The 13,418-nt window shown below is 40.9% G+C and overlaps 2 protein-coding genes across 2 annotated transcripts; both read right to left on the reverse strand.

The window, feature by feature from the left end:
• Positions 1-1,070: 1,070 nt before the first annotated feature.
• LOC128357548 (uncharacterized oxidoreductase YccK-like) lies at positions 1,071-6,167 on the reverse strand. Its single transcript, XM_053317914.1, has 7 exons — positions 6,056-6,167; positions 5,251-5,351; positions 3,610-3,696; positions 2,979-3,126; positions 2,201-2,280; positions 1,995-2,088; positions 1,071-1,480 (listed from the first exon to the last, which is right to left on the reverse strand). The coding sequence occupies exons 1-7, from the start codon at positions 6,165-6,167 to the stop codon at positions 1,071-1,073; spliced, it is 1,032 nt and encodes a 343-aa protein (XP_053173889.1).
• An 844-nt stretch (positions 6,168-7,011) lies between these two features.
• On the reverse strand, positions 7,012-12,789 carry nsun5 (NOP2/Sun RNA methyltransferase 5). Its single transcript, XM_053317570.1, has 4 exons — positions 11,644-12,789; positions 8,386-8,596; positions 7,859-8,023; positions 7,012-7,404 (listed from the first exon to the last, which is right to left on the reverse strand). The coding sequence occupies exons 1-4, from the start codon at positions 12,566-12,568 to the stop codon at positions 7,185-7,187; spliced, it is 1,521 nt and encodes a 506-aa protein (XP_053173545.1). The 5' UTR covers positions 12,569-12,789; the 3' UTR covers positions 7,012-7,184.
• Between the last annotated feature and the right edge of the window lie 629 nt (positions 12,790-13,418).

Here is a 13,418-nt window from a genome sequence, read left to right on the forward strand (position 1 = left end):
GTGCATTTTGTCGCTTTCTCGTCATGTGTAGGGCCAGACAGTGCTACAGGGTTCTACACTTACTTCCACTTCATTGAGCCCCTTCCCCCTCAATACTGTACATAATGTACATGCAAACAAGTCCACCTCATGGCCATTTCCTCAGACACAAAGGAATATAGATGAGCATTGTTTCATGATATACTTTTAAAGGGTCAGTTCACCCAAATCACAAAAATATTTATATGCAGTACATTCACACTAAATACACTATGATATACATCTCAGCATCAACATCATCAGTAACATGCAGGAATAATGTCTCATTGTCTAGGATGATACAAAGACCTCCCTGAACACTCGGCATAGCTAGATACATTTTCTTTGTCATTTAGGTGAAATAATCCTATAATAAATGAAAGCTAGGGAAGCAGCAAAAATGATTTTAAAAGGTTTTATTTTTCTTCTGTTGCTTGTTTAAAGCGGTTTTCTCATTTTCATTTTAAAGTATAAAGGGATTCCACTTAAACATTAAATTCAAGTTCAAAAAAAGTTCTGATACGATATATAAATTCTTCTTTCAACTTCAAATGACAGCTATAACAACTGAAGACGACTGAGGAATTTTGACTTAAAGGCATGCTGGTTACTTAAATGTAAATGCTGATTAAAGTGTGTTCCAGCCTCTCTGTAAAAATGTATTCAAGCATGAATGAAAAACTTCTCTCACTCATAAGAAAAAGCACTTCAAGCATTGTAAGCAGGCGCTGTAGAGATTTAATCAACCTGTTCAGCTGCATCAGATATTCAGGTAGAAAATATAACTACACCTTATATCAGGCATATAACCTTAAAAACATTTATAAAAGCAAAGAGAATACATCATTTTAGGCTGAATGCTCTTTATAATCTATGTCAGAAGTGCAGCTGCAGTCTTTTAGTGCAGAAACTGAGATTGGAGAATGATCTTCATCAGAAGCTCCATTTATATATCATTTTCCACTATTGGGCTGTGCTGCGTGAGATACTTTGCTCCTCCCTCCACCTGTCATATCCAGTCAGTCAGTGAGTGCATCCCCCCATCCCCCCCTTTATCTCCTGTACTCATCCCCGCAGTCCCCAATGACTGCTATGAGTTCCCTAGAGCGGTGTGTCACTGCTTCGATGGCGGCGAGATCTTCCGCTGTGAGCTTCAGGTCAGGGCTGCAGCTACGTAGACTGTCGCTGATGTGCTGACCCGCCCCTGCGACACCTAGCCGACAGCCCACGATGACCCCGCCCACTGCAGGGCGGTCCAGCACGAAACGCGTTGCCACACTGGCCACCGAGCAATCGTGTCTCTTGGCAATTGTGTCCAAGGTGACAAGGAGGTACTGGAAAAGTCTCCAGCCACCCCAAGTGTCGATAATGTTCTTGTACTTAGAGAGGGAGGCGGTGTAAAGCTCCGCCCTGGTGTTAGGCTCAGCCTTCCCCAGATAACGCTCTGTGAGCAGACCTCCAGCTGCGAGAGATGGAGGAGAGAGTTAAATGAGACGGGGCAGATGGAAAGAGGGCAAGAGGGGAAATATGGGATGGAGGAGGAGGAGGAGGCGGAGGCGGCAGGGATAAAAGGATGGAGAAAGAGAACAGTTAAAATGGAGGACAGAGAGGACGAAAAAAAGTGATGTAAGTGAAGGTAAAGAGAAAACAAGTAAAGGGAGAGAAGTGGTGAGGAGAAAAAAGAGGGCAGAGAGGGAGACCGTTGAGGTTAGCAGGACGATGAGATGGAGGGAGGAGAAGGTTGATATAAAAGGAGATGATGGCGAAAAGATGAGAGGGGGAGGGCAGATGAGAGAGGAGAGGATGTGTCGTCATGTCGGCTGACTCCATCTTAGAAGCCCACCATTTTACATCTTTACATCACGATGGTAAATGTACTACTTACTTCATAAAAAAATGAAGCTTTCCTTTGTGTAAGTGGAGTAACATTCATGTATAAGTAATGACTGTAATTCATGTGAAGTGTTGTGTCTCACCCAGAGTGCCGTAAGTGAGCAGCTGAATGTTGTTATCCAGACAGAACTGCTCCATCTTTGCTACCGGACGCTGATCAATCAGAGAGTACTGAACCTGCCAGATGGACACATTAAATATGTTGTTAACACACACACAAAGAGAGATGAAGAGAGAAATCATGAGTGTGATGGAGCAGTGTGAGCAGGAATGTAGAGGGAAGTGTTACCTGGTTGCTGGAGATGCGGATGCCTTTGTTGGTGATCTCCTCCAGTCTCTGCGTATCAAAGTTAGTGAGGGAGAGTTCCCCTGAAAACAGAAAACAAGACTCATCAGTTGGTGCCCTGATGTCTTCTCAGAATGAAAATAAAGGTACTGGATCACAGGAGAGCATCATGTCCTACTTTGACACTTCAGACAAACTGTACACCATTCAGAAAATGATCACATACAACTATAAACATGCGTCATTATATATGTGGACTGAATTCTTCTAGAGTATGATAATCAGGATGAAAAATAATCCAATAATGATATACTGGTCAATATACTTTTCAAATACATTTCATGCCTTTATTGAACAGAGAGAATTGAGAGAGATGACAGGAAATAATGGTTGAGAATAAGGGAATGACATGTAATAAAGATTCTACCAGAATCAAACTACTGACATTGTGGTTGTGTTATGTGTTTTGACCAGTAGGCTACAAGGGAGCACGCAACTAAAGTTTTTCACACAGCCATTTAGGCAAGAATCTCTGATTATAATTTAAAATGTTATAGATGAACCAAAAACTTAAGCAGAAAATAAACAGTGATGATTTAACTTACTGATTAATGAACTTCTTGTATTTCAATTTCTTTTTTCATATATCTGAATAGCCTGATACTACTGATATGTCTGTAATAAGTCAACACACTGCTAATGTATCTGTGTCAGTGAGCTGAGCTGTTTATTCATCAGTCTTATGATGTTTATCTATACATGTGTATCACAATGTACGTACGTATGAGACCCTCCTGCTGCAGGTCAGACAGGTGTCCCAGTGCGTCCAGGTATCTCTTGTCTCTGTAGTCCCACCAGTGGAACTGAACACAGTCCAGACTGTCCACCTGCATACGGGCCATGGAGTACTGCAGTGCCTTCTCCACTACCTGCACAGACACACACCTCAGACCCTGTCTCATCTTTCAACAATAAAACTAACTGTGAATCTTTAAAAACAAAAAAGAAAAGGTCTCTAACTGCACACATCAGCTCAAAAACAACCTGCCTGACAGTGTGTTGAACTGTGATTCTGACAAACCAAATTATTTAATAAAAAAAAAGAAGTTGCTTGAGTCTGTTTGCACTAATAAATGATCAATGTAATTTACTACTGGATTAAACACAAATATTATGAACTGTGAGCAATTACAACATATTGATACTTCAGAATATTCATACTGTAGTGTAGTGTGAAGGTTTAAGATCTCAAACAAAGAGCTCAAATCTCCAGAGATGAAATGTAGCATTTCATTGTAGACCAGTGTTTCTTTATAAAGAGATGCACTGCTCTCTAGTGGATAACACCATCCTCACTGTTAAAAACATGGCAGACTGAGTGTGAGTGTCACTCCCGTTTGTCAGCTGCTCACCTTGCGGTCCATTGGTCCTGGTCTTGGCACATATTTAGTCAGACCCTGCAAAGCTGGCATGGCTCTCTGAGATGACTTGGATTTCAGCTACAGATCAGACAAACAGTCGTAAACACTACAAAGCACTTGAATTAAGCACTTACAGTACTATCCATTATTACCACATTCAATATCTTGCAAATAATTAAAAAAAAATATTGCACCACAATTTGTTTTGTACTGCAGCTAAAAATACTATGATGCTAATTATTTACAAGGATGCAGGAGTTAAGAGGTGTTGATTATTTTACTGTAACGGTGACAAAGAGTCAAGAAAGCACATGTAATGAAATAAATAGAGGGAAAAGTGAAAAGATGGTTTGGTGAGAGAAGAGCTCTCTGATTCTCAGCACATTATTCCAGGTGAACGGCCGAGACCACAGTCGATACCATTAGACTGTCACAACACATCAGCCACAAAGACTCTGATCTGAGCCCCACTAGGACCCCCGTGTGTGTGTGTATGTGTGTGTATGCGTGATAGTGTACTGTGTGAGCATTTCTTAATGTGTGTGTTGAGTATCTGCAGCTCTGTGGAGAAAACGGACACTAACAACTGGATAGAAAATCAATATCCAGGCAGGACTTTGCTCACAGTAATATACAGTGTGAATGACAACTATATACAACTATATCACAGTTACCTCAATAAAACTGTATTAAGTAAGATTGCATGTTCTAAATATGGTCAGCTTACTTTACTTTGAGGTACAAAGGTATTATTAAAGAAAATGTCTAAATAATTGAATTTAGAACAGGTATATGCAGCTTATTGGCTCTTTTCACATCAACATTATTCCCCAAAGTAATCCTGGGAGTCCTGTCACAGGCAACTACAAACCAAATAAAAAAATGTTAAGTTTAATTTAATAAGTTGGGAGAATTTTATTTTTGTATTTATGTCACATAATACAGATGTATTGTATTTGTCAGGAAACAGAATAAGAAACTCATTCAGTAGCCTCTTTCTTTTTTTCACTATCTCTGTTTCTCCCTTTGTCTCTTTTTTGTAATCACACACACACACACACGCGCGCGCACACACCCCCTTTGAGCACCAACTTCTTTCTACTGAAGTACATCAGCTCCCTCTTGTGTTTTAGTGGTCCAAATCAGTCAGCAACATCAGGCAGGATGTGGCTATATAACAGCATTACTGGGTTCTCTCATTTAATTCTTCTTGATTAAACTTTACAATCTGCTAAAGCATTTCGAGTGTCCTGTAATAATATTGATTACTGAGAATAATGTTGCATTTTTTTTTATCAAGAATGTTACTTGACAACACTAGCTAGTAAACTGAGTAGACAAAGAGAAATATCTGTCTTAATAACATTGCATGTGCATTTTTCTGTTCATCTATTATATTTTATTAAGATTCTTAACATCACAGAAATGTATTTTATAAAAGGGTGTAATACTATAATTGTAATAAGTTTAATACTGGATGTATATAGCTAGATTAGTTTTAATTTCCTCACACACAAAAGATAAAAAACTCAAACAGCAGGTCAGACTGTGTGCGTTTGTGATCAAATTAAGTGCTTATTTAATCACAGTTGCTGCCAATACTTTACAATGTGTGTGTGTGCGTGTGTGTACCTGGCTGTTGAACTGTCCAAATATTTCCTCAGCAGGCCCATAAATGTCTGCCATGTCAAATGTGGTCAGACCGGCATCTACATAGGTCTGCATTGCATCGACTGGAGAGAGAGGAGCAGAAACAGCACAGTTCAGCTAAGTAACACATAGCTGGAAAGAGTAAGTATAAACGGTGCATATCAAAAATGATCTGTTGAAATCTTTTTGCACAGACACAATGTTACATTACTAACCTGCACATCACGTGTAGTGTCAGATTTAATATAACTCTAAATAGCCTACTTATTGTTCAAACATTTTCATTTGGACACAGCTTTACTGCACAGCCCTTGCAAAGTGAGTTTAAAGGAGATCTTGTACATACAGTATATTAATGGTATTAGGTTGGTCTCCTTTATATACAAAGAAAAGCTATTGATTGACTCATGGAACAGGACTCCTTCCTTCCTTCGCCTCTTTAAAAAGGCATGTTCTGTATCATTACATCTGTGTTTTAATAAATTGTCATTCATTATGTTTATACACTAGCCTCCACACATGGGCTGGAGAAGTTATAGTTGCTGACAATATATTAATAAACACTTATATCTACCAACAACTAAATTGATTTAAAAACAAGTGATATGAAGATATCTGTAATAAACACAAAAATAACAACGCCTAATTGTTTTTACATTTCCATGATCCTATTCTTTCCTAGGATGGCGAAGTCCTAACCATTCACTCCTCATACCTAAACCTGACCAACCAATGACTTCGCCATTCTAGGAAAATTAAATAGTTTTCGTGGCCGGTTGAGGTTTACCTGCTGCGGCTTTATCCACCGGACCGTGCGCCCCGGACACCTGCCACATCCCGTTCAGGACCCGGCAGATCTCCAGACCTCCGGACAGTTTCACCTTGGGCACCGTGGACATCCTGCTGTGAGGGCCGGGGAAGCTGCTGCAGAGCTATCAAGAGTAACAGTTACTTAGGCTGTAAATATATGTACATAGTTAAAGGACAAGCTAGTGTTCACATTATTTTTCCTTGTCGCATTGTTTTAGACAGCTGTCATAAACATTAAAAACGCCTACATCAATTAAAGTTACTTACTTTGCTTTTCCTATAAGTGTTGCTCGGTGAGACGCCGCCAAAAGATTATAAACCCTGTAGCAGCATTACGAAAACAAGTTACAAAAGCTTTTGCGTAAGTGCGTCACAGGAGCCACGAGGGTTTCAACCAATAGCTGAGCCTGTTTGACCGGAAATGAGTTGCTGCTTCTTCAGTTGGTTGGCTGGTGGCTCCTCTCACAACCTGAGACTCAGCATCTTGGCAGAGGAAAATTAAATAAACTTTTTCTGAGTCTAAAACGGCCTTGATTAAAAAATCTCAGTGCTGAGACTAAAGAAAACACATGCAAAGTCTTTCCTCTGAGTTTATGAAGAAATTAAAATATTTGATGAGCAACTTTGGAAGAGTGCAGACCTATTATAAAAATGTTTATTATTTACATAATTTAAAGTATATTTCTTATCTAATGTGTCTTGTATTGTATGAGGTGTTTATTGTTATGGTGTCTGTGACTGTGAAGTTTGCAGATTAATCCTTTTCAATTAAAAAAAAAAAAAAAAGGTTGGCTGTTGGTTACGTGCACCCTGAAAGCTGTTACTACGTCTAAAATAAATGTAAATAAAGGAAAACCAGGAGCAGTGGAATCACTTCATAGAATATAACAAGACACAGAAACCTCATATAAAACAATCTTTACTTTTCAGTTACATTCCCCACATATCTCCATAAGGTTATTTCACACAGACATAGAACAGAGCCATCGTTTACATGATTAATAACACCTATGACCATCAGTCAAAATGTCTGCTGTAAAAAGCCACCTGTAGTAGAGCAATCCCTCCAGACAACATGCTGCAGCAGTCTCATTTTACATCATTTATCACTCTGTTGTTGTTGTTGTTGTTGTTGTTGTTGCTGCTGCCGCCTTCTTCTTCTTCTTCCTCTTTCTCGTCCTCTTCCTCTTCTTCTCTGGTGTACTGTCAGTCTGTCCTGCATCAGGCGTGGGTTTGTCCTCCGTCTCTGAAGCTTCAGACTCTTCTGAAGAAGCTGCAGGTCTCTTCTCACAGGCGAGTGGACTGCGTGGTGTCACCTGTGACTCACTATGACAGAAACAAACAGAAAGAGTCAACCTGCTCATCCAATTTCAAAATTCAAACGATTATTTTTCCTTTATTGCAAGCTGTGTTATGATGGAAATCAATGAAATACACACAAACTATCATTGCTGTGCTGCATCATTTCTTTCTACACAGTTTGCTGAAGTTATACCTTATATACTGATTGTAGTGCCTCTACTTATTAAGGCAGATAATGACAGAAGCACAATATACAATAGAATTAGAAACCATTCAACAAAAACAAACACCCTAATAATAGCTAAATGAATCAAACTGAGTGTGAATGAATTCATTATATGAATTAAATATATATAGAGATGTGAAATATCTAAATGTGAATTAAATAAGTGTTTCTATATTCTTTGAAAATATGTGTCCTGACCAAACAGGAATTTCATTATTAAGATTAACTTTAAGTGACACCCCCTGTATTTACCTTATCTGGATGGCCGGTTCCTGCTTCAGGTTCCCAGTGTCAGTGTGTTTCTCCAGCAGAGCCACAAAGAAGCCATGTGTGCGGGTCTTGGCGGTGCTGGCACGCAGACACTGAGTGAGCGGCTCCAGACCTCGCTCAGGCCACTGAGGCAGCAGAGAAACCAGTCTGAAGGAGAAAACCCCCCCACAAAAACATTAAAGTAATAAAGCCACAAAGAATCATTTTTGATGTCTAACAGAAATATATACACATTGGGAACTGATAGCTGACACCACTACTTCAAATCAGAGTAGCAGTAGTAGTTAAAACTCAATTATTTTAATGGAAGAGTGGAAATTTCATTCTAACATTACTACATGCATGAAAATCCACAACTCTTACATTAAAAAAGAGACTGAAATTCTCTCTTAAAAACAGACCGAGTCATCGAGAGAAGGATGCAAAGAGAGCTTTTATACCTCCAACATTTGCAGGTATAAAAATATGAGCAGTTTTATCTTCATCTAGTGAGAGACGACCATTGCTACCTGAAGCCCGGGTTCTGCTGAAGACAAGCACTGACAACATCCTCGTTCTCCTGGCTGTGGATGGAGCAGGTGGAGTAGACCAGGCGCTTCAGGCTGGGGAACTTGAGGGCGTGATTCAGGCAACGCAGCTGGAAGGCAGCTAAGGAGACCAAACGAGCCTGATTGGCCTGCTGGTCTGCAGAGGAGGTGTTGTCCCGCAGACACACCATACCTGAAACCCACACACATTACAGACATTACATCTCAATCCTGATTTTCGTGTTAATTTAAGTGCATAGTTGCTGGTTATGACCTGACTTTTAAGGAATGCTGTTTACTTGTTTATGCATGTAAACAGGATTACACAGTACAAATAGATAGAGAGAATATACTGGATGTTCAGAAATGCACCTGCTTCATTATTTCTAGTTAGACGATATGACTTAAATAACAGCCTATTGCAGTACCAGAAAGCTGTTAAAGCTGCCAAGAGTCAGTTTTTCTCCAATCTTGTGTCAGCTAATAGTCATAAACCTCAGTTCCTGTTCAATACTTTAAATACTCTTTTAAACCCTTGTGACCACAATGGTGTTGTTCCTTCACTTAAATTATGTGAAGATTTTCTAAGGTTTTTTATTGGCAAGATCTCCGATATTAGGTCCTCTCTTTCGCTGTCTGCATTGGATCCTGCCGTCTCTCCTGTTTGCCCTGCTGTTTTTGACACATTTGAGCAAGTGTCTCTTTCAGCTTTAACTGATATTGTCCAGCACCTCAGACCTTCTCACTGTCCTCTTGACAGCATCCCACCCCGTCTTTTTAAGGATGTTTTCCATATTATTGGGCCCTGTGTTATGGATCTGATAAATTCATGTTTGATGTCTGGATGTGTCCCAGCTGCCTTTAAACATGCTGTGGTCCAGCCCCTCATCAAAAAACACAATCTTGACCCCACAGTCTTATCTAACTTTAGGCCTATCTCCAAGCTTCCCTTTCTTTCTAAGGTGTTGGAGAAGGTGGTTAGCAAACAGCTGCAGTCTTTTATTGACCTAAATGGCATTTCTGAGAAGTTCCAGTCTGGTTTTAAGTCACGCCATAGCACTGAAACGGCACTTTTAAGGATTTTAAATGACCTCTTTTTATCTGTTGACTCTGGGAACTCTGCTGTTCTGGTCCTTCTGGATCTGACAGCTGCCTTTGACACAGTGGATCACAACATCCTCCTGTCTCGCTTAAACACCTGTGTGGGCATTAAGGGTAATGTTCTTAAGTGGTTTCAGTCATATCTCTCTGACAGAAGCTTCTCTGTCCAGATGGGCCAGTATACTTCGGCTACTTCCCCCCTGAGCTGTGGGGTGCCTCAGGGTTCTATTTTGGGCCCCCTCCTCTTTTCGATATATATGTTGCCATTGGGATCCATATTTAGAAAACACGATGTCTCATTTCATTGCTTTGCAGATGACGTGCAAATCTATCTGCCCTTAAAAGCAAATGACCAAGCCTCTGTCCAGGTCTTATTAGACTGCCTCAAGGACATTCAATCTTGGATGGAAGTGAACTTTCTCTCCATGAATAAAAATAAAACGGAGATTATTTTATTCGGGAAACAAAATCTCCTAGATGGCTATGACAGCGCCATTGGCACCCTGAAGCCTCACTGTCACCCATCTGCAAAGAACCTTGGTGTTATTTTGGACAGTGACTTCAAGTTTGATAAACAGATAAGCTCAATCGTAAAAACAAGCTTCTTCCAGCTAAGATTATTAGCAAAAGCAAAGGCTTATCTCCCCAGAAATGATCTGGAGAAAGTCATTCACACCTTTGTTACCTCACGGTTAGACTACAGCAATTCTTTGTTTGTTGGTCTCGACCAGTCAGCTCTGCGCCGTTTACAGGTAGTCCAGAATGCAGCCGCCCGCCTGCTGACTGGAAAGAAACGGCGCGACCACATCAGTCCTGTCCTTGCATCCTTGCACTGGCTGCCTGTTCACTTTAGGATCCAGTTCAAGGTTTTATTAATTGTTTTTAAGTGTTTTAATGGTCTGGCACCATCTTATTTATCAGAGCTTATACAGCCTCACAGTACATCTAGAGCACTGAGGTCAACAAACCAGCTGCTCTTGGCTGTACCTCGGTCCAGACTCTCTACTCGGGGGGACAGAGCCTTCTCAGTGGCGGCCCCCAAGCTGTGGAACAGCCTACCCTTCCACGTTAGAGCTGCACAGTCTGTAGAGCATTTTAAAACACTACTAAAAACATATCTGTTTTCCTTGGCGTTCAATCCCAGCTAGGCGAGAATCCTTGGCTTCCTACTTTTTATTTATTTTATTTTATTTTATTTATTTTACTTTTTATTTGTTTTTATTTGTTTTATTCTAATTTTAGTTTTTTAAAACTGAGCTCTTACTATTCATTTATTGTTTTTATTTATTATTATATTGTGTGTGATTATATTGTATTTTAATATCTGTACAGCACTTTGGTTCAACTGAGGTTGTTTTTAAATGTGCTTTATAAATAAACTTGACTTGACTTGACATGACTACTATTAGGTATTTCCTGTCCAAAGTCTCCCAGTATTGGTGAAATGATGGAGAAGTCAAATACTACAGTGTTAAAATGAGCTGCACAGAACTGATAATATAACTCCATCAGTATTAATTCAGTCAGGACATGCACATCAGTGGTTTGGCCAATAGAAATAGTGGCATTAAAGCAAAACTGATATATTCACAACATCTGATCATTTCAGGTGACATTTAGCTTCCTGCTAAAGAAGGAAGATCACAGAGTACAAAACCTGTTGCTTAAACCAATCTACATATGTAAGCTACTTCAGTTTGTCTCTGTAAATCAGAACCTAGACAATTCTAGGTTTTTTGATCACATTTTGGTGCCTCCTGCTTTCTATATGTTGATTCTCTCTCAGCCTTTTGAAAGCCTTAATTTTACACTGTGATGGAAACCATTTATTGCAGCAATAAGATGTAATCATGTTTGGCATTATTACTCTGCTCCTCTGATGCCTCAGATCAGCTGTGCAGAAACCATGAGATCTCTCCAAATCTCCCTCTAAAAACAACTACATGTTATACACAATACGACTTAGACTGAGACATGGAGGTGAAGTTTGTATGTTTACAGATTTTTACTGTCCTGGAAAACATATGGAACATGTGACTATGAAAATAAAGTCACATGTTTCATAGATTGTCTGATCCACCTGTAAAGACAATCTGGATAAGTTTAAACTCATGTTTACAGGGACACTGGTTTCTTTACCTGATCCACTGCAGGAGGGATCCAGCAAGATGTACTCAACATCTTTATACTGCGGGCTGTCAGGATCCACCTTCAGGAAGTCCTGGTTGGCCAGCTGCTGACAGGTGACTCCTGCTCTGAGCAGGAGGGTTGACATGGTGCTCAGTCGCTTGGCATCCAAATCAAAGGCAAACAGCTTGCCTTTGTTCTTCATTTTGGCTGCAAGGTGGCTGGTTTTGTTGCCGGGGGCAGCACAGGCGTCGATGACATGGCAGCCGGGTGGGGGGTTGAGGAGATAGGCGGGGAGGCAGCTGGCTTTGTCCTGCAGAATGATGTGACCGGCTTTGTACAGGAAGTGGTCATGGAAGTCTGTTTTAGGAGAGAAGACCAGCACCTCGGGCAGGTGTAGGTCCATCACAAAGTGTTTCCTCTGCAGGGTCAAGTCATCCATTCTGCAGGCCTGTCCCAGGTAGGAGAAGCCATCCCTCTTCAGGTAGTCCACAGCATCCTCCACGGTGGTCTTCACGGTGTTGACACGCACATACCTGGGCAGCTGGTCCCCAGGGGACTGCAGGACGTCGGCCTGGAGCAGACCATCGTTCCTGCTGACCTTCTGCTTCACTTTCATGCGAGCAAGTGCAGCCTGCATCCTGGAGCGGTGCTTCATCATGACTGCCTTCCAGGAGCCGCCGCACTTCAGACCCTGACCCATCAGCAGGTCGTAGGCCAGCACCTTGGCCAGGGGCATCTTCAGCTTGGTGTTTTTGAGCAGCTTGGTGGACTCGATGATCTCCTGCAGCACGGCGGAAAACTTCTGCGTCTCACAAACTAAAGCAAACAGCTGCTTTATGTTCCCAAACTTACTGTCGTACACCAGAGTCTTCAGAGCGCCCTGCTTCTTCTCCGCTTTCTCCAGGATCTCAGCTGCCTTCATGTACAGAGCCATGGCGACACTTTATTTTCACCACACCGCCTCCTAGTATGCTTTATTATTCTACTCTACTTATGTCAACGAGCCTGACATATCCTCCGTCCTGCTGTGGAAACTTCTTCCTCTATTTTAAGCGCTGAGCAGGGGAACAAGAAGCGGGTTAATGTTACTCTTTTGGCTTCTTAACAAGCAGAAACATCACTTTTCTAACACACACATGGCGGAGTCGGAGGAGAGGGTCGTGACACCGGAAGTACAAGCTGACGCAGTTTTCGTGTGACGTAGGAGGTTTGTCCAGCCAATCACTGACGACGACTGAAAGATGATAATTAACATAATAATAATAATAATAATAATAGTGCATCCAATTCATTGGTATTTCACTTTTCATTTGCAGATTGAACATTTACATTAGTGGATGTAAAATATTCCACAAAACATCTTATAATTTTTAAATATTACTTAAAAATTATTAAATTAGTACTGATCAACTTACAATTAAAGCAAAACCTGAATAAATGAGTGCAGAAATGTAATCAAAGCAGGCGCTTCCACACAGATACACTACATGGTGTATCTGCACTACACTTATTAACGATCATCGTTCATCGATCAATCCAGTCACGCTCTGTGGTATATATAAAAAATACTGAGCAGGCCCTGTGCATACTGATTTGTGTGTGGTGTACACTATGGGGACAGTACAGGCCTGAATGCTTGACCCCTACAGTGAGGGGACCCAGTGATTGTTAATGCTGTGGGAGGCATTTTGCCGGCATGGTTTGGTCTCTTCCAGGATGACAATGCCCCCATCCATAGGGCTTGAGGGGTCACTGAATGGTTTGATGAGTATGAAAATGATGTG

The sequence above is a fragment of the Scomber japonicus genome, chromosome 4 (genome assembly GCF_027409825.1).
Source record: "Scomber japonicus isolate fScoJap1 chromosome 4, fScoJap1.pri, whole genome shotgun sequence".
NCBI lineage: Eukaryota > Metazoa > Chordata > Actinopteri > Scombriformes > Scombridae > Scomber > Scomber japonicus.